The following is a 20493-nucleotide window of genomic DNA, read 5'->3' as shown; positions in this document are numbered from 1 at the left end:
AGTCAGTTTCCTGTGTTCCACTTTGCTGGCTGCCTTTCCTTCCTGGTCCATGCCCCTTCCGGCTTTTCCCGGGCACACTTCCGATACTTCCTACTAATCACGTTCATACTAGCCCTTGTCTCAGGATTGGCTTCTGCGACCCAGCCCAAGACAGCGGTTATCTCCGAGTTGTGGAATTATGCAGTTATCATCACTGCTTATTTACATTTTCTAATTTCTCCCTATTGAACATGTATGTCTTACATAACAACAATGGCAAAAAAAAACCAAAAAAAACAATGTGAAAGATGGAGAGAGATGTGACAGCCAGAGATCAGCACCTCACTCTTCTTTCTGTGCACCCCTCTCCTCTCAACACACACAGGAGCATGTGAACATGCACAGAAGGTCTGGCCCAGGCAGGGGCAAGGCCAGGGCTGTGTCCAGAAGGACCAGCGTGGCGGGGAGGGGAGTTATAGTCAGAGGGTGGTGGTGCTCGAGGAACCACAGGGAGGCCCAGGGCTCCTGCCTCTTTTCCCAGATGAGGGAACAGAGGCCCAGAGATGGGGAGGGGCTTGCCCGAGGCCTCAAGGTCACTGACAGTTGAGAAGAGAGTGATGGTTCTCCTGGTTCCCAGTCCAGCAGCCCTAACACTCTTTGCTCCATGCTGGGGATGAGCTGGCCTCAGAACAGGAGAGAGACCCTCCTTCCAGACTAACAGAGCCTGGGCCAGCAGGAGCTTGCAAACAGAGGAGGCAGGGAGCCAATGGGGCTGGGGCAATGACGCGCAGCATGGGGTTCGCATGTGGTCCCCAGTGCTGATGGCGGAGCGAGGTCCCATCTGAGAACATGCATATTTGGCTTCTGATCGATCACTGCCACTCAGATCAGCCTCAGCTTCTCCCTGGGTTAGTGGGGAATTAGCTAGATGGAAACAAAGGGGCTTCTGTTGATATAAGCAGAAATGGTGGCCTGAGTGGCAGAGAACTATGAGGTGAGTGGGGTGGCAGAGTAGTGGGGAGGATATGTCTCTGGGGGTGAAGTTTTCTCTACTTCCCTGCTCTTGGGGCCCCTGTAGTTCTGCTAGGTTATCAAATTTTCATGTCCAGACACCCAGAACCCAATATGCAAACTAGCATGCCTACTCCAGGGCACAGCTGCTCACAAGCCAGAACCTTCTAAGTCTGGCTTCACCAAGAACTTGGCTGGGGAGATCCTGGGTGGGGTGGGGTGGGGTGGGTAGGTGTGAGGGGGAATTTGCATGGATGAATTTCAGGAACTCTCTTGCTATAAACAGAAACTACCCATCCATCTTTTGAAACTGTGAGCCTTCCCCTTCCCGAGTAGGCTTGGCCAAATGACCTTGACTCCAAGAGTCATGGGGAGAAAAAAACAGGGCTAGTTTGACAGTGTAATAAACAGAGGAGTGAGGTAGCATGGAGCCTGGGTGTGGCCCTCCCTAAGACTGGCTGCATGCCACTCTCCTCTTGCTGGTTTCAGCCTTGTTTATAGCAGCAGAGACAGGAGGCAAAATGGTGTGTGGTTTGCGAACCTGAGAGACACAGATGTACAGGAAACAGGTCTGCCAAGTTCCTGCTGAGCAGGAGGGCTCAGTGACTTAGCTGCTGGGCTCCCTGGAGAACTAGCCCCATTTTCTGTCTAGTGCTGTGCCCTCCACAGGGGACGAGTCAGGAGACTGCCTGTGCACATGCGCAGTATGCAGGTAAGGCCCCCAGTCTCTATCGTTTCACTCCAAACTCGCTGGCCCCTCGTAGGTGCTGTCCTGGTCTCTGACCTGAAGACTGTGGATGGCCCCTCAAGTTGCCCCTCGCTCAGAGCGGCAACTCTGCTGCTGCTGGGGAAATGAGTCCAGGGCAAAGCTGGAGTCCCCATACTGTCTTCAGGAAGGTCCTGGATTTTCTTGGGCTCAGGGGTATGGGAGCTATGTACGATAAGGGCCATCAAGTTCTGACCCTGTGGGCAAGCAACCAAATCCCCACCTTAAAAATGACTCCTGGGCATTAGGCAGTGGTGGTTTCTGTGCTCTGGAACCTTATGTGAGGCAGTGGAGTACAGCGGTTAAGAGAAGAGATCTGAGCTGTCTGCCTGGGTGTGAAGCCTGGCTCTGTCTACCCTTACTGCTGTGTGACCCTAAACACATTGCCTAGCCCTCCTTGCCTCAATCTCCTCATCTATAAAATGGGTATAATAACAGTGCCTACATCAGAGGGCTGTTATGAGGCTTAAATGAGCTCAAGCACAGGAGGCACTTAGAAAAGTACCTGGCCCAGAGTGAGGGTGCTTAATGTTCCTCAGGGCTCATGGGCAGAGGCACAAACAGAGTGTGGCTGAGCAGCTGTGGCCCTGGTGTCTCACCCTGCACCGATGGGCGTAGCTTGGCTTTGTTCTGTTTTACACTGTACCTGGGGTGCTGCATACTATTTTGTTAGAAAGGTTTGCAGCTGCAATGCTGAGGCAGTGACAGGAGCAGACGCTGGAGAGAGGTGCCCACCTGCTCCTGGGAGGGAGGTGAGTAGGGGTGGGGCAGAAGGGCTGTGGTTACGCAGCTCAAGGTCCAGGGTGCCAAGCCAAGCCACGCCGACATCGGTCACCCTGTGGCCTGAAGCTCGCCCCACCGAGGGCATGCTCTGAAATGGGTGGGTCACTTATTCACGTGCTGATTCAGTATCTCCTAGTCATGAAGGTGAGTGTGGCTGTGTGGGGCTGATTCGGTGCACATTTAGGTCGATGTCTGACCCTCAGTCACCAGAGCCCTGGAATCGTTCTAAACAGCCCCAGGGTATGAAACACCGAGGGATCTAACCCCCTCGGCCACCTCCATCAGGGCAGACCTCGCTCAGGGCAGCAGCCGTAAGCACCCAGGTTTCCCTCACCATCTCTTCCTGGGGCAGAGCTGCGGGGCAACAGCAGAGGATGGGCCAGGGCTGAGTCACCCGCTCCCCAGCACCCTCCTTTGTGATGGGGACCCGAGGCAGGCTTCTGTTCATTGTTTCCAGCCTGAGGGAAACAGCGGGGTGGAGAGATGGGGCCGATAAGAGGAGCTGATTCTGCCCCACTCAGTTCTGGGTAAAAGTCCCTGCTTGCTCCCCACCCCAACTTTTCCCATCTTCCTCCCACTCTTCACCTTTAAGGTCTGACTCACTTTCCACCTGGTTAAGGGGAAGGGGCTATGAGTTGCTGAGTGTGCAGTGGGGTAGGGTGGGGGTGACCTTGTAAGTCATCTCATTATCTCTGTCATCCCCTTGTTACTGGGCAGGAGAGTACACCTAGCCCAGCCAATGGAATATCTGGGTGCATGTTCTGACCATTCAGGAAGATTAGAGTTGATCTGATTTTAGCTGCAGAGGGGAGAGGCCTGAGGGGAGTGAGGTGGGCAGAGAAGATGACATCTGATAGAGCAGCTGGGAGTGCTGACTGGAATGTTTGGCAGACACTTTCAATGGAAAGAACACTGAACTTGGACTCAGAAGACGTGGGCTCAAGTCCTAGATTGATCACAAGTGGCTCCTCTGTGCCTCAGTTTCCTCATTTGTAAAATGAAGTTGGTAACATCTATAGCTCCAAGATCCCATATGTGAGATTCCCTTGGCCTACACTAGAGAGCTATTTGGATACAGGGATTGGTGTAGTAAGGATACCTCATCCTTTAGGACAGACATCAGCATCACTGACCCCTTTCCACATTTGGAAAAACTCGGGCTAGGAGCAAAATGACACATCCAAGATCCCAGGCGGGTCTGAGCCCAAGGCACCCCTACTGAGCCCAGGTGTCATTGAGCACCCAGATGAGTGGTGCCCCCCACCCCGCCCCGGGCCCCAGCTGCTGGCCATCTCTGGTCCACCTGAGGCTCTGGCTCAGCCTGATAGCAGTGCTGAACACAACACAGGGCTTCACGACATGCTGCCCCACGTGCAAGCCCCCTGGCCCCAGAGCGCCCTTGGCCTCACCCTGACGGAGCTCCGCATGGGGCCCAGGTCATGGTTGTAGGCCTCCACTATCAGAACGTGTGACGAGTTCCGCTCCCGGTCCAGGGGCCGGGGCCCTCGCATGAGGAGCCCATTGCTGACGTGGATCCGGAAGTTGTTGCCATGATTACCTGTGTGGAGGGACAGAGGATATGCATGGGCTCTGCCCTGGAGTAGGATGCTTGTGGGATCATGGTTATGGAGGGGAAGATGGGGAGACCAGACCCCCAGAGGGCAGACCCTTCCCAGAGGTCTCAGGCACTTGGCCGAAGCCTGAAGTGGTATAGAAGCCTCGCCTCAGACTCCCCTAGCCTAGCAGGATTTGAGGGAGGGGGTAGACGCTCATTCTGTGCCCCCCTTATGGAAAGCCTAGAGGTCCCGAGACCTCCACACCTGGAGGTGTCAGCAGATTCACTATTCCAGAGGACACTGGGGCATTACAAAGAATGGAACACAAAAATTCTCTGTGAGAGGTTTAGTGAGGAAGCACCCACTCCCTCCCCTTGCGGACTCCCATTTTCCTTTGGGATCCAGCCACTTCTACTCATAGGGGTGAGCTCACCCCTGATTCCAGAAGCGAGATCAGCATATTGCAGTCTCGGGTCATAGTGACTGGTTCAGGCATGGTCCCGGGATTCTAGCTGGCCCAGTGAGACTCAGCCTTGGGAGGGTGCTGGGGTGGGGTGGGGGGCTGTCCCAGTGTCCAAGGCCACAGTGACTGGTTCAGGCAGGGGCACATGATACACACTGGGCCAGTGACCTCAGTGTCTTGGGAGCTCACTGCTAGGGGCTGCTCTGGTCTTCGAGGTCCCCTCTGTCAGGGGGATATCCCGCTATGGGGCTTGAAGAACTTAGTACAGCAGTCAAATGCATCCTCACCGAAAACACGACCAACTTGGTGCGAATGATTTGAGAACATCCCTGGTTCCTCCCTCTGACCTGTCTCCCAGACCCTTGGCAGCCTAGAGGAGCTCTGCTACCCCGGGGCAGGAACCACCTCCCCCTGCCATCCTAGGGCAGCCTACTCACCGTGAACGATGCGGTACCACACACGCCCAAACTCGCCCTCATCTGCATCTGTGGCTTTTAGCTGAGGGAGAATGAGACACGTGGTTACTCCTCGAATTCCACCCATAGGCAGAGAAGGTGTTTGTGGAGCCCCTCCCCTTTCCTTACGCCACCCCACGCCTGTCCTGCCCAAACCCAGCTTCCCATGAAGCTGGGGGTGTAGGAGAGGAGAGGGACATGTCTTTCTCGTCCCCTATGAGGACACCTGTCTGTTGATGGCCCCAGGCTGCCCTGTCCATGGCGGGAGACCTGCCAGCTCTTTCTCCTGACACTCCTCCAGGCTCCTGGTGAGCACGGGCAAGACGGTCGGTGGCAACACCATGGCTCTCTGGATCCAGGCTTGGCTAGTGCAGCTTGGCCCTCCACAGTTCCCCGATTCAGCCCTCTGAGAGTCCAGGAGACTCACCTGGGGTAGGTGGGGTGCACAACTGCTCCTTGCCCACACTTCCTTGGTCTGAAGCTATTCTGGCTCCCAGCCTGGCACTGTATACACTACAACTCCCGGAAAGTATACTGTACACTATAACAGCCACATTGTGGAAACCTAGAAACCCCATTTGCCAAAGGAATGGCTCCATGTCCATTCACATACACGATCATTCCAGTGTAGTTCCAGCCCACCCTGGCTTGCTAGGTTGCACCTCAGGCTTATACCGTTTCCAGTGGGACTTGGGGGTGCTCTTCTCACTCTGAGAATGCCCAGTGTTTAGCCCTTCTGACAACGCATGTGACCTTGAGGCTGCTGGCAGAGCCACAGACGGCCCTGAGGTCTGTCCCATCAAACCAAGAGCTGAATACCTCCTCAACCCACTACACACTGGAAAGAAGCAGAGAACACCCCTGCAAAGTGATGCAGAGAGAGGCCTGGGCTTGCATGGCTGGGCAGGCTCCCACGGGGCCACCTTATGTGTGACTTGCTGGGTAATGCCCGGGACTTTCGCCCTTTCCCTGGATCTGCCCTCTTGTCCTCAGCAATCACGTCAACCCTGTGCTGTGTGTCTAAGGGTTTCGAAGAGCATGCTGATGGTGCAGAGAAGGCAGTCTGTTGGTATGAAAGGAACAGCGGGTTTGGGTCAGGCAGACCCAAGCACAAGCCCTGGCTTTGCCACTTCCTGGCTATGTGGCCATGGATACAATAACCCCACTGAGCCTCAGTAGGTACGGTGATAATTAACTTTGTGAGGTTGATGGGCAAATTAGATATAATTGCTGCAAAGCGTCTGGTCTGGTGCCAAGATAGATGCTGAAGGCTGATGTTATGAGACATGCCACCTTTTCCTGAAAGGTCCTCTTGATTTACACTGGGGTGGGGATGGCTGCGTTGCCCCTTGCTGTGGAGTTCTTCCCTCCCCTGAGAGGACTTAAGAGCTAGAAGGTGGAGGTGAGAGAGTCATTTCCTAGGCAGGTTGATAAGGAGTCTGCTGCTGCTGCTAAGTCGTTTCAGTCGTGTCCGACTCTGTGTGACCCCAGAGACGGCAGCCCACCAGGCTTCCAGTCCCTGGGATTCTCCAGGCGAGAACACTGGAGTGGGTTGCCATTTCCTTCTCCAATGCATGAAAGTGAAAAGTGAAAGTGAACTTGCTCAGTCGTGTCCGACACCAGCGACCCCGTGGACTGCAGCCTACCAGGCTCCTCCGTCCATGGGATTTTCCAGGCAAAAATACTGGAGTGGGGTGCCTTCAGATAAGGAGTCTAGGGGTCCCCAAAGAGACAGGGGTCTGGAATTCTCAAGAAGGAAGAAAGGACAAACTTTTTTTTTCCTTCTCTACATTCCTTAGGATTATATAACAATAATGCATCCTGCCTGAGGGCAGTCTCTGGATTAAGGACAGTCTCTGGATTAAACCTTCTGTTATCATAAAATGTAAATTATGGGAGTAGGTCTGGTAAGGTCTTTACAACCTCCAGACATTCTTTGGATTCACTGGAGAGTATATAACTTCATTGCTAACACTAGCAAGTGGGTACTCTTTCTGCCCCCTTCTGATGCCTATGTCAGAAGCTTTCTCTATCTCCTTTATACTTTAATAAAACTTTATTATACAAAAGCTCTGAGCGATCAAACCTCGTCTCTGGGCCTGGATTGAATTCTTCTCCTCCAGGGGCCAAGAATCCCGGTGTCTTCAACAACAACCTTTCAGAGGGATGTAGCGGGGCACTTTGACAGCCTGGCTCTGAAAGGGATCAGGACAGGAAGAGGGCTGAGCTGTCCAGTGGACACCCTTGGGTGTTGCTGTCCGTGGTGCGACTTCCCAGATGCCTCCCTTTCCTGGCAGCCTGTGCCACCTGGGGAGTTTTGCCTCCGGCCATGTAAGAAAAACGGAGGTCACAGGTGAGGTGTGCTGTCAGCGTGGGAAGAGAAAGTGAATGAGGTTCACCAAAGGGCGAGGTGTAAGATACAGGCATCCAGCAGGTCCATGGAGAACTGGGGACATCTTTAGGCTGATGTGGCTCAGGGTGCCAGATGCCGGTGCCACGCCTGCCCAGCCTTTTCAGGAAAAGCACCAAGTCCCCACCACTAGCTAGGCGGGGGACCCTGGCCAGGCTGCACCTCTTCAGATCTCAGTTTCATTATCTGGAAGACAGGGCTGGATAAGACGACCCCTCAGTCACCTAACGGACTCTCCTAATCCTACCCACTTGGGACTATGCAGAGGATGCTTCTCTTGTTGTCAAGGGCTAAGGGCAGGAAGTGAAAATGTTAGTCGCTGAGTCATGTTCGACTTTTTGTGACCCCATGGACTGCAGCCCACCAGGCTCCTCTGACCATGGGATTCCCAGGCAAGAATACTGGAGTGGGTAGCCATTCCCTTCTCCAGGGGATCTTCCCGACCCAGGGACCAAACTCAGGTCTCCTTCATTGGCAGGCACATTCTTTACCATCTGAGCTACTTGTCGAAAAAACAGGCTCCCCAAAAAGCAGGTGGACTCCAGGCTCAGGTCTTGGTCAGAGCCACAACTCCCCCTATCTGGGAGCTTGGGGGTCCTTGATGGGAAAGCTGCTGAAGACTTAGGCTTCTAAGCAGACTGGTTGCCAGGGAAGTGCTGGCTTCCAGGAGGAAAGGAGGCGGGGGTGGGGGGGGGTGGGACTGTGTGTGCGCGCGTGTGTGCATGCGTGCGTGCGTGTAGCCGCCGCCTGGGGGTCTCCAAGGGCTCACTCAAACTACAAGGAGTGCAGCCCTAGCAGGCTTTCAATCCTCTATGTTCTGCCCTGTGATTTCTCTGACTTTTGAAAATGCCTCTCCCCCTCACTTCTACAGCCAGATACCCTCAAAGGGAAGGTGCTCTTCTGGGAAGCTAAGGGGAGGGGGGCCTGGGGGCTGCCAGGGCCCATCACTCTGCCCGGTCCCCTCCCGCCGCGTGGCTTGTAGCCCCTCTCCCCGGTAACCTGGAGGCTGGCAGGCACTGAATAGCAACCCGCTGGCTGCCCCCGACCATACCATTCAAACGTCCAGCAGGGGAAGGTGAGAGCCTCGGGTACAGAGTCAGAGAGACCCTCCCCCCTGCGTTCCCCCCAAGGCCCCCCGCCCCTCCAGAGGGCTCCAAGGAGACCGGCCAGTGAAGGCCGTGGGAAGGCTCAGGAGCGCCCAACTCCTCCACGAGGCTCCCTCTTCCCAGCCCAGTTGCCATCCCGACCTTCCTGGCTTTCCCCTCCCCCCAGGGAGGGCCCAGACTCTTCCAGACAAAGCCAGGTCTAACTGGAGAGTGAGGGGCGAGGGCCACTCTGCCTGGCTGGCTGAGGGACACAGGCGGAGCCCAGGGCAGGTGGGGGTCACAGAGACAACCAGTGCTTCCGGGACCTCCCTCGAACAGCTGAGAAGACCTCTCACCCAGCTGGAGACCGCTGAGGGCTGGCTCTGAGGTCAGTGCTGGGGCCTGCAGGGAAGTAGGGGAGCACGCTGCCTGGGGTTCTGCGGGGAAGATGTGCGCATGTGCTCAGACGTGGGGAATCCCTCTGCTTTTGTAGTGAGTGGAACCTAGGCCCAGGTTAGTCTCAGGCCACCCAGAAAGATGTGCTGAGGTCAGTCCCCTCTGATCACAGCAGGCCCTGCTCTTGGAGCTCTGAATGAAGAAAAAAGGTTCTAGACTGAGCTTGCAGAGATATGTCCAAAGTGAGGCCTGCAGGCATGCCTGGGGCTCCAGTGGGCAGGGAGAGGCTTCAGCTGCTCTTTGGATCATTCCTAGCCTTGGTCTGACAGAGGCCTCCTTTCCCCAGAACCGCTGGCCCTGGCTGGCTGCTCAGACAGGGCAGCCGGGGGCCTGCAGTCAGTCTTGCCGCACCTCCCTGGAAGGATGGCCTGATATTTTCAACCACTTGGGAATCTCCTGCTCCCAGAGAAAATACTCCAATGCCAATTTAGCCTCACATGTTTTTTCAAAGCACTGCCCCAAGGACTGAAGCCTGGACCTGCTTTGCTAGTCTGATAGGGTCTCCAGGTCCATGTGGAGGTCTCGAAATAGCATTAGGACTAGCAGGGTTGTGACTTCTCTCACTTCAGACTGCCCTTTTCTTACTCCCAGCCAAGCGCTTCCCTGGGGAGGATGGCGGGATGGGTAGTTCTCTCCCCAGGGGACATGGCAGTGGGCACACCCCATCCCTCTTCCCTTCCAGATTCAAGGAAGGGCCAACCCACATATGGCCTGGCCAGTGCACTCTCTAGGCCTGATGCTAAGAGGCGGAGGCCCCAGGCAGCTAGATGGGCATCAACATTTCCATCTGGGAGCTGGGAGGGGTCATTCTCTGGAAATGCTGGGAAGGAGTGGTGGTGGGGACTGGGTGGGGGTGGGGGGTGGGGTGCACTGGATGCCCTTAGTCCCTGGGCACAGGGCAGGCTGCAGGCAGACGAGGCTGGGCACAGAGAGCCAGGAGTTAGGTCCTGCGGCTGTTGGTGAGTGCCTGGGGTGGCAATGGCGGCTCGGGAGGGTGTGGGCTGGGGGGGCCCCCTCTCCATTTCCCACTTCCTGCGAACCTGGTGGGCTCTGCAGCCCACAGGCAGAGTCTCGGTTTAACCTAAAGCCCTTCCTCCTCCCTAGTGTTGGTGCTAGAACTTGACTAAGTTAGACTAGGCTGTGACTTAGGAAAAGGAGAGAACTTTGTTATCCTCTAGGTCATGAAGGTCTCAAAGGTCAAAGAGAAACAAACGATTATTTCTTATTAAACCCCCTTCTGGATTTCCTGTCCTGTGTTTGTAGAAATCAAAGATCACAAATGTTGGCCTGCAAGCTGTATGTAGCCTCCTTATGTATTTTGTTTGGCCCATTTGTAGTATTTTTAAATATTTGAAAATTCATTTGGATTAAAAAAAAAATCAAGTTTGTTTGGCCTTTGCAGTGTCTTTTTTGCCACACCACTCCCCCCGCCCCCCCCGCCATCTCTTCAGAGGGGATTCAACCAGATTTGAATTAGTTGGCAACACTTCAACATCAGGAAAGTTTGCCTAAAAAAAAGTGCAGATTTCTGGCTTCTCTTGGGAATCTGGAAGAGGGACCACAGTGGCCTGCCTTCTGGGGTTCTGTCAGCTTGGCCGAGGCCCCTCTGTCCCCACTCTTCAGGTAGACCTGCCCACCTGTCCTGCTGGGAATATGCTATCTACTAGCTGGTCTCTAACCATGTTAATTTGCAACCAAGAGCTCAGTTTGATTTGCCAGCTATAAGGAATCTGCCGCCCCACCCCCCACCAGTGGGATGATCCTAAGTGGTAATGGATGACTATGTCTGGGGGGTTTCAAGCCCCACCTTGTCAAGTAGGCTGCTCTCTGGGGGTTCTTTCCCACGTGTTCTCAGGAAGTCCTGGGAGAGGGCTGGGAGCCAGCAGGGTGGCAATGCCACCAGTCCAGGGGTCGGGAACTTGTTCCTGGTTCTGGCTTTAGCTTGGCCATTGGCTCACAGTGTGGCCTTGGGCCTGGCTACCCCTTATTTGGGCTTCAGTTTCCTCACTTGTCTCTGGAGCAGGCTGGACTTCTTTGGGAAGCACCAACAGGAACTCTCCTGGGGGTCAGGTGGGTGACATAGCTGTGTGGGGGGCCAGAAGGCAGGGAGTGCAGTGAACTGGGGGCCAGCACCCCGTCTAAATCGGGCAGCTGCTGCTCAGCCCCAGCCCCTGGGGGCCGGCAGCAATGGACCCCATGTTGCTATTGCTAAAATTCTGGAATTTCAAGAGAAGCCAGGTGTTCAGATATTTATGTGAAACCTCGTTTTTTGTTTTTTAAAAAAATTCACAATTAAGTTTATAAAAGCACTGTAAGAACTCGACCAGTTTGTAGCCTTGGTGGCAGTTAACTGCTAGGGTCCTTGCCCTCTGCAGCTATAACTCATGGTTTGTTCCTGGTCACAGAGCAAGTTAGGGACGGGATTGGTCTTAGATCCCAAGACTCTGTTGTGATTCATGAGAATTGACTTTAAAATGCCAGAAGGCATTACCCTTCCTGCCTCCTCTGCGACAGGTAGGCAGGGACTGTAGCAGATGGAGGAACTGAGTTCAGGCCCAGTTCTGTCACTCTCCCACTGCATGACTTTAGACTTGTTACCTCTCCCAGGCTCACTGTTCTAACCTGGAAAATGACTGCAATCTTATCTGCAGCTAGTTTGGCAGTGCTCAGCACCCAAAGTCCCCCTCCCCCTCCAGTCCTGAGTCCAGCTCATTTGCTCCTGTCCCATTCCTGTTGCAGGAGCCATGAACACAGAGGGCCCCAGCCCCCTCGCCTTCCTCACAGCTCCAGCCACTCCAGGGAGGCTCTCAGAGGCTGTTGACCCCATCCCCGTGCTCATTGCCCTGGCCTGCATCTTCCTTCTGCTGGCCACCTGTCTGCTGTTCATGACCCTCTGCAAGCCCCGGGCACTGGACCCGAGCCGCCGCCGGGCCCACGAGTGCATGCCCCACCACCCGGGGAGCCCCAGCGAGCCCCAGCTCCGCCTCTGGAAGCGCCTGGGCTCGCTGCGCCGCTCCCTGCACAGCTTCCGCCGCGGCCGGCCTGCCCCCCGGCGCCCCCTGCCGGCCAGAGAGGACAACCACGACTACGACTGCACGGAATCTACCAAGATGTGACAGGGGTGTCCTCCTATCTCATCCACAGACCCTCTTGCCTTGGGCAGAACCAGGCACCTCCGGCTGCAAGAGGACAGTGGCCCAAACAACCTGGGCCACATGCCCACTGCCATTGGTACCCTGTGCACTCAGGCCCGTGGCCTTTCCCAGGGATCGTCCCCGAAGAATGCCTTCCTTCCTGCCGCCACTTTACCGCTGCGGGTTGGAAGGCTCCTGAACCAGTGACTGGGCACCTGCAACCATCTGGACCCTTGGCCCAAAGCTTTCAACGGTACAAACGTGGGGCCCCCAAGGCCCCTCTCTGACCACCAGGCACCAGCATCTCCAGGAAGCAGTCCCCCTTCTTCCCAAGAGAAGCCCTGCCCACCCTCCAGGTGCCAAAGCCCAGCTCAGATTCCAGTGCGAGTTGCTGAATGGCCAAAGGTTCCCTCCAGCCAAGTGAAATACTCAGCCACGCTGGGGGCAAGGGAGTGTCCTGCCCTCTGTGCCAACTCAGTGCCCGAGGCAAAGGGGAACCCAGGGAATCCTCTCCCCCGACTTCCTGGACGCTGCCTGCATTTGCCTGTAATGCATGGGAGCAGCCAGCACCCCTGTGGTGAATCAGATGCTGGGTGCCTGCTAGGAGGAGGGGCATTCTGGGGGCTCTCAACACACCTAGCCAATCACAATCTTGGCTGTCACCTTGGAACCGCCCCCCCGCCCCAATGCACCTGAGCCAGGATGGATGAGGAAGGGGCTGGGAATGACTTAAGCAGCTCCTTGCAGAGGCCAGGACTGCCGCTGTGTCAGAGCGGGAGGAGGCACTGTCAGCAACTGGAGGTGATATTATCCGGGCTCTGAGAGCATCGTAGAGGCTCCATGCCTCACCCAGGGAGGGAGGCAGGCTTCCTCCAGCTGACAGGGTCCAGGCCTCTCCAGGACAGCTGTGGAACCTCAGGCCTTGACCACATGAGGTGTGCTATCATATTTTTGGTGATTGCTTCAATGACTGGCTACTGTCAAAGCAATCCCACCCCAGGCTGGGCTTCTCAGAATCCCAAACCTTCAACCTCTCCTCGTAAGGCTGGGGCTAACCACTTTGGTTGGTCCCCAATTTGGGGGGCTGGGCAGAGGGGTCTGAACTGCCCAGCTCCTGCCCCAGAGTCACCCGGCTAGGGTCACCTGTACCCCATTAGGGACTGCTCTACATAACCCTGCTACAATCCACAGAGCAGCCAGGCACGTCTTCTCACAGAGTGAGCTCTGGTTCTGCCACTCCCCAGCTCCAGAACCGTTGCTGGTTCCCTACTGCTGGATCAAGCCAGAGCTTCTTTGTCTGGTGCTCGGTGCCCACTGGGAGCTGACTGCGAATGATGTTTCTAGCCTCATCCTGACCCAAGACTCCAGGCAAACTGAAATATCTGTCCACCCTGGGCTACAGCTCACTCAGCATGCACGCCCTCCATGAAGTCCTCTGTCTCCACCTGAAGCCTCCTCCTGCTGAAATCAAGGGAGGAAAGGGACCAGTTCCTTTGGGCAGTGCGGGTCATCCCCATCATGGCTGCTCCTTTCTGCAAGCCTGGGATGCCCCCAGAGAGCAAGACCAAGTCTAGCCCCTCATCTGCCTCACCAGCAACAGGCTCAGAGGCATGGGGCCTCTGTTTACTTAGTGAAGGGTGGCCCTGTCTAGCCCTGGGGGCACCCCCTTCTTCCCTTGGATGCCCCTGCAGGGAAGCTGTCTCTCCCAGCAGGCCCACTGTGCCTTCCTCTCAGGTCAGTCTGACATCTGAGAGCAAGTCCACTTTGGCCAGAAACTTACTTCCAGGGCCTTGAGAAATCACCAGAGCCTGATTTTCTCCCTGAGAAATGGGGAGAATCGGTGACTGCCTTATATTACTCACAGGCTCTAGGATCTCACTCTGAGTAGTCTATATAAATAGAAACCAAGTCTTGGGGTTTAGAAAGCGGGGCAGGCCTCCTCCCACAGCGCAGTAACCTCTTCCTGCACAGGTTTCCCCCCGTCACGTCTACCTGAGACACCCCAGGCTGAATTCTGCCTGGAGTTGGTCACCGTATCACCCCCCAGGCCAGCATGCTCTGCCTGGCATGTGGTGTCACAGGGGTGGGCAGTAAGGTTACCCTTGACCTGAAGGACAAAAAGCTAGGGGTGGGGAGGAGAGGGCTCTCAAAGGTCTGCTGTACCCCCATCTGTGTTCCCAGGTTGATCCTTGGAGACCTGTGTGAGTTAGGGGTGGCAGGTGCTAAGTTTTAGGCTAGGGGAGAGTGGGGCCCCATGGCTTGGTGTGGTGGGTGTCTTTAAGGCCCTAGGAGCCGAGGCTCAGAGGGAGAAAACTTTTTCTGGAACCAGCCCCCAGACCCTGCCAACCCATGGCTTCCTGGACTCTTGGTGCCTCTGGGAGTCAGCACCCTGCTCCCGGCTCCCCTCCTGCCCCACGCCTGGCCCTGATGCAGGGAGGTGGGCACACTGCCAACCTCCCACTCTTCGGCCCCTCCCAAGCCTGGGAGCCTGTCCCAGCGGGCAGGCCCAGATTTGCTCTGTTTGGCTCAGCCTCCAACTTGGAAACCCCACAGCTGGTTAGGAGGGTACTTTATGCCCGGCCTCCCTCCCCACCCAGCAACTGAGGCCTCCAGGGAGGGTTCAGGAGGGCACCCAGCCTCCTTTTTCAGGTCCCTGCCTTCCTCCCCCGAGGCTCAAAGCTGTAGCTCCTGCTCCTTGGGCAAAGGAGCCCTTTCTTTTTGTGCCTGTTTATTTCCCGAGAGGGGAGTTTCAGCCAAGAGCCCTGTGAAAGCAGCTCTGTTCTGGGCTGTGCTGGGCCGTGGCTCTCTCCTTTCTGGGAAATGTGACGTTTCCAGCTCCCTCCTGCTCTGAAAGGGCCTTCTGGGTGCAGTAGGGGGTGGGGAGAGGCCTGTGGGGGATGGAGGGAGGGGGGAAGAGGAGGGCCAAGGCCTTCTGTTTTGGGCCCATCCATCCTGGGTTACATAACCTGGGGGCTTACTCTTCCCAGGAGGGAGGGAGCCTGGGTCCCTCTTTGGTTCCAGCACTGGCTACTTGGGAGCAGCAGCTGGACTGACCCCGGTTTCCATCCTGCCGCAAGGCCACTGAGCGCATGCTCTGAACTGAATGTGGCCCTGCCTCCCCCGCCCCCACCTGCCGTCACCTGCCTGCATGATGCTGTGGCCCTCAGGGATGTCCTCGGAGACGCTGGCCTCGTAGCTACTCTGCAGAAAGATGGGCCGGTTGTCATTCACATCCAGGACGGTGACAAACACGGTAGCTGTGCCCGTGCGCCGCTTGCCCACGGGGCCGTTGTCTGTGGGGGGCCAAGGACGGTGGTGTTAGCAGCTGCCTGAGGGGCGCGCTCCCGGGTGCCAGCCAGACTCTGTTCCCCCACCTCTGCAAGGGAGTGGCTCTTTTTCTCTAGGTTAGGAACAACACTAACAGTATCTAACATGTCCCAAGAACTCATTCAGTCCTCACAGCAAGCCTGCCAAGCGGGTGCATTATCAGAGGAGGTGACTGAGGCTTGAAGTAGATTGAATGGTGACCCCCGAAAGACACACCTATTGCAACTTCCGGGGAGCCTGTACATGTAACCTGACAGGGAGAAAGTGACTTTGAAGATGTAATTAAGGATCCTGAGAGGAGGTATCCTGGGTTATCTGGGTGGGCTGTAAATCCCATGACAAGGGTCCTTACAAGAGAAAGGCATGGGGGTGGGAGGGCGCGGATTTGACACAGAGAGGAGAAGGCCATGTGAAGTTGGAGGTGGAGACCAGAGTCCTGCAGCCACAAGCCAAGGGACACTTGGAGCCACCAGAAACCGGAAGAGGTGGGGAAGGACCCTCCCCTAGAACCTTCAGAGGGAATGCAGTCCTGCTGACACCTTAATTTTGAACTTCTGGCCCCTAGAACCGTGAGAAAATAAATTTGTTCCTTAAGCTACCAACAGTGTGATCATGTGTTTCAACAGCCCTAGGAAGCAGCTACAGGGACTGAGATGACAAACCCCACTGCTGTTGGGGCCAGGAGGGTGAGGTCCATGGCACACACCCGCGCGTGTCTGCCTCCGGGGCAGCCGTCCTCTGCTCCCGTCCACACTGGACAGGCGGAATGGGGCCCAGGGACACTAGATGTTCTGATTCTTCAAGAGAAAGCAAACATCTGAGCTTTTGACTAAAATCGCCTGACTTTTAAATGTTCAAAACTAACTATCATTTCTTATGAAACATGAGATGGGTCAAACATGCCTGCCAGACGGACTGGGCCTCTGCATTCAGTGATGTGGGCTCTGCCTGATTTCTTTTTTTTTTTCCTGCCTGATTTCTAAGCCTTAAGTATTCAGGGATTCTGCCCCCTCAGTTCCTGGAAGGACCCTCCCAGGGCTGGGTCATCCTTCTTGTGCCCAATGCTGCGTGTCCAGGCAAGGGCGGTCACCCCAGGGAGGAGTACGGGCAGCTGGTATTGGCTGAGGACCAGGGATGACTCTGTCCTTCTTCCCAAGCCAGCTGCCGAACTGCTGGGGTCAGTGAGTTATCCTGAGGTAGGTCACTTTGTCCTCCTGAGCTCCTCTCCAGGACCAACCTCTCACTGTCCGGGGCTACTGCTTACTTGCCCCGTCTGGGGACAATGTAAGTTGCCAGGCTCCATAGACGGCCCCAGCCTCTCCTCCTCGCCAGTGCTTCGTGCAAAGGCTGAACCCAGGGCGGGTGATGGGCCTCCAGAGGGTGGTGTGGCCACTCCAGGATGGGGGAAGGACAGGGCAGGGGGAAGATGCACGGGGGAGATGCTGGGGAGCGACTGCAGGCTGGCTAGAGTGAGGCACAGAGAGCTCACTGCCTCTCACCCTGAGATCACTGCAAACACTGAAGAGGGCGTTCCTGTGAGCACCAGGGGCGTCTGGGGGACACAGGCCTCATCACACCCTTCTTGCCATCTGGTGTCCTCAAGGGCTCCCTGCTGCCTGGAAACCAAAGACCAAACTTCCAGCTCAACATTTAGCCTCCACAAGGGGCCCTACCTGATCACAGCCCCCACACCAAGGGACACCCAGACACAGAGCTCTCTCCCATCTTCCAATCCAGGCCTGAAATGCCCTCCCTGCTTCTCCACATATGGAAACCCAATGTGGTCCCCAAGGTGGTGGGCAGCATGTCTTGTTTCTATCAGCACTATCCTGCTCTCTTAGGCAAGTCTGTGCCCCGAAGGTCCCTCTGAGAAACTTCCCATTCCGACTCTGAAGCCTGGGGTTCCAGGTGGGTCTGACAGCTCCCCCAGCGACAGGGACAGACCCAACTAATTAGCACATTACACCCCCTTTTGGTCGTAATGACGGGTTCAGAGACAGGTGCTGGGACAGATGGAACTAATCAGAGCTCATCTGAGGGTTTCTGCTGGGAAAGCTGGGAAAGATACAAGTGCAGTTCCCTGCCGCTCAGGGAACTCAGACTAAGGCTGGGACTGCAGCGAGAATCTGTCACCATGTGAGCCAGAGGATGGGGCTCACACACAGGGGGCAGAGGCAGCCAACGCAGAGAGACTGAGGCCTGTGGCATCGTCTGAGCCCCAACACCAGTCAACAGTTAAAGCTCCATCTCGCTGTGGACCAGTGCGGTTTTGTGAGCCTATCCTGCTGAAACTAGTTTATTTTAAGAATTGCCACTAACAGTCCTAATTAATCCAAAGGCACTCCCAGAGGCAACTTCCTTCAAGCAGCCTGTCTTGATCACCGTCCTCTGCATGTTTCTACCACCCTTGCTGCTTGTACTCTTGGGCCATCCCTTCACCCTTTCCTGCTCTGTTCTAGTTTTGCAGTGATTTGTCTACATGCTGGTCTCCTGTCTGGCCCCCATGTAACCCCCACCACACCACCTTAGCATCTTGCATGTAGCAGCACGCGCCGAGCCTCATGGCTGGCAAGGCGATGCTGCTATGCTGAGGGTCTGGATGCCCTTTTCCCACTGTCACCAGGGCACACAGCCTTTGCCTCAAGGCCAGCTCCTGGAAGGGCACCCACGCAAGCTCGGTGGGTGGGCTGGTGCTCACCGATGGCCTCCAGGACGAGCGTGTATGTGGCTGTGGTCTCCCGGTCCAGGTTCACCACTGTTCTCACTGTGGCATCGCGGTAGCCAACACTGAACTTCCCGTCCACATTTCCACCTGCGGGGGAGAGAGAATGAAGCACTGGTCAGGAGCCAGGGAAAGGGTGGTGGCACCCAGCTCGGCTTCTGAGCCAGGACACCACAGGGCTGGCCCAGGGGTGAAAGGCTGTGTTGTCCACTCAGCACTACCAGGTCCTAGGGGGCTCTGATGAGGGCGTGGGCCTGCCTACGTGGGCTTGGGTGAAGGGTCGAATGCCTGAAATCCTGAGTCTAACACTGGTAGAACACCTACTGTGTACCAGGCGCTGCATCTCATTTGCGCTGTCGCTACGTCACAGAGCAGGAAAGTGGTCCTTTAGTGAGGCTCTGGTGTACTGTCACCTACTCGGGGTGTAGGACTCCAACTGGAAAGTCTGGTTCCTGAACCCAGGTCCTTCTCCACTCTGCCCCCTGCCTGTCTGTTAGAAAGGTCAGGGCTTTTATATGTGGTTGAGGACTTTGGGGTCAGCCGAGTGGTCTTGGGCTCTCTGACTGGGGACTCCCGGAGACTACACGGAGTAAAGAGTGGAGGCAAGTGGACAGGAGACAAGCGTTACTGAGTCTTCCTGAGTTCTGGGCCAGGTGGGAAGGGGGATGGTCTCCCCTCTGAGGAGAGGAGAGGAAAGGACAAACGTGGAAATGACTCCATCAGAACAGTGTGGAGACCCTTCCCGGCCAGCTGGGAGGCAGCGTGGCCCTCTGGGCAGCAGAGGGCGTCACTGAACTGGGATTGTGCTAGCTTGGATTGAGATGCTGTGCAGCGCCTGGCAGAATGTGCAAAATTAAGATCTGAGAAGCCTAGGGCTGGGGGGCTCTCAGGTCAGCAGGGACTGGCCACTCTGAGGCGCCGGGAAGTCACCCTGGAGGCTGCCACCAGCTGCTCCCTTGCCCTCACATGGTTGGCCCCTGGAGAAAGCACTCTGTCCCCCGAGTCTCTAATACCTGCTTCCCAGTGTCTGAAGCACCATCTACAAGGGGCACAATCCGGCTTCAAGGGGCAGGGGAGGAACTAAGACACGAGCAATGCCGGAGGCTGAACCATGGCTGGTGCCACGTCGGGTCTTGATAACAGCCTTTTCCAGAGCAGTCTTGAGAACAACCTGCAAGGAGCTGGTCTGAAGGTGTGGGGCCTCTTTCAGGGAGGGGAAGGAGGGAAAGGATCTGGAAAGGAGAGGTGGAGGCCTGGGAGGTCACCTGGGCAGCAGCAAGCTGGGGGTGGGTTGTAGCCTGGGATTCTTTACTCAGGGGAGAGGCGTCAGGGAGGCTGGTGTGTGTGTAATGTGGTTGCAGGCATGCCAGGGGTGGGGCGAAGACTGAGCCAGTAAAATGGCTGAAGGGAGGGCTGAGGAATGTGAAAGAACTGCCCTGCTCTCTTCCATGCACCCTGGCACCTCTCAGGTGGGCCATGGACTGAAGAATGCTGGTAGACTGTTCTAATCCAGGAATGGCTAATACATAGCATGTCTGCCACCACCTACCAAGACTACTGCCGTTGCAGACATCACTAATCGGTCACAGCTCACTTTCTCCTGTGGAGCCAGGACGTGGCCTCATAACATTTCTCCACAGCTCTCTAGGTGGTAGCCACTCGACACTTTTAAGCTAAAATCATTTCACTCAGAGATATCTAAACTATTTGTCTCTAAACAGATGAAAAGTCTCATCATGAGTGAAAGGCGCCCTGGGAAGGGCTAGGCCACATTCCTTTAGCCACTGCTTTGTTACCCTGATGTGGGGTGGAGTTGGGGGCAGGCTTCTCCCCAGGAGTCACTGGCTCCACCACCCTCTAGAATACACCTCAGGAAGACCCCCCCATCATCCAATAGGTACAGAAGGCATGTCCCTGCCCTCCCCCCACCAAGAGAGCCAGACCAGAGGGACCCAGGTGCAAAGCCTTTGGGAAAAGTCAAGAGCAAATCTTTGAGGCCCCAGCAGGGGCAAAAGGCTGATGGCCAGTGGAGGTCCTATCCCTTCCTCCCCGCTTCCCGAGCCCACTCCGGGCTGGCTGCTCATCTGAGGGGCGGGGAGGCAGGGCCGCACCTGTTATGAAGTAGCTGAGCTCGGCATTGAGGCCCACGTCGCTGTCGGTGCAGTTCAGCCAGACCACCCGGAACTCCCGCGGCACGTCCTCCGACACGGAGACATTGTACACGGCAGGGAAGAAGGTGGGCGTCTCGTCATTCACATCCAGCACTGGGGGCAGAGTCGGCACTCAGGGCTAGGCCTGGCTTCCACCCTAAACTGCCAGCTCCAAAGGCAGCAGTTCATGCCACAG

The 20493-nt window shown here is 56.1% G+C and overlaps 2 protein-coding genes across 6 annotated transcripts in view; one reads left to right on the top strand and one right to left on the bottom strand.

Annotated features, from left to right (window-relative positions):
- LOC109553682 (cadherin-23-like) overlaps window positions 1-20493 on the bottom strand; it is a 392820-nt gene that overhangs the window by 19103 nt on the left and 353224 nt on the right. For all 3 annotated transcript variants that reach the window (XM_070781989.1, XM_070781991.1, XM_070781990.1), the window contains 5 exons: window positions 20259-20411; window positions 18124-18237; window positions 15243-15391; window positions 4996-5056; window positions 3949-4097 (listed from right to left, as the gene is read on the bottom strand). In XM_070781989.1, the coding sequence (XP_070638090.1) occupies window positions 3949-4097; window positions 4996-5056; window positions 15243-15391; window positions 18124-18237; window positions 20259-20411 (626 nt within the window). The remainder of the gene's footprint in view (window positions 1-3948; window positions 4098-4995; window positions 5057-15242; window positions 15392-18123; window positions 18238-20258; window positions 20412-20493) is intronic.
- Window positions 1316-14986, top strand: C28H10orf105 (chromosome 28 C10orf105 homolog). Of its 3 annotated transcripts, none has more exons than XM_019953712.2 (2): window positions 1316-1702; window positions 11704-14986. In XM_019953712.2, the coding sequence occupies exon 2, from the start codon at window positions 11709-11711 to the stop codon at window positions 12078-12080; it is 372 nt and encodes a 123-aa protein (XP_019809271.2). In that variant the 5' UTR covers window positions 1316-1702; window positions 11704-11708; the 3' UTR covers window positions 12081-14986. The 3 variants fall into 3 exon arrangements, with proteins under 3 accessions (XP_019809271.2, XP_070638095.1, XP_070638094.1); XM_070781994.1 differs by having other exon boundaries at window positions 1316-2508; XM_070781993.1 differs by lacking the exon at window positions 1316-1702 and adding an exon at window positions 8119-8896.

The sequence above is a fragment of the Bos indicus genome, chromosome 28 (assembly GCF_029378745.1).
Source record: "Bos indicus isolate NIAB-ARS_2022 breed Sahiwal x Tharparkar chromosome 28, NIAB-ARS_B.indTharparkar_mat_pri_1.0, whole genome shotgun sequence".
In the NCBI taxonomy this organism is placed as follows: Eukaryota; Metazoa; Chordata; class Mammalia; order Artiodactyla; family Bovidae; genus Bos; species Bos indicus.
Note: the sequence above shows the minus strand (reverse complement) of the source record. Positions and strands in the feature narration are given on the sequence as shown.

Bases quoted from the DNA above. Each gene is read 5' to 3' on its own strand.
- C28H10orf105 (XM_019953712.2), top strand. From the start codon at position 11,709: ATGAACACAGAGGGCCCCAGCCCCCTCGCCTTCCTCACAGCTCCAGCC.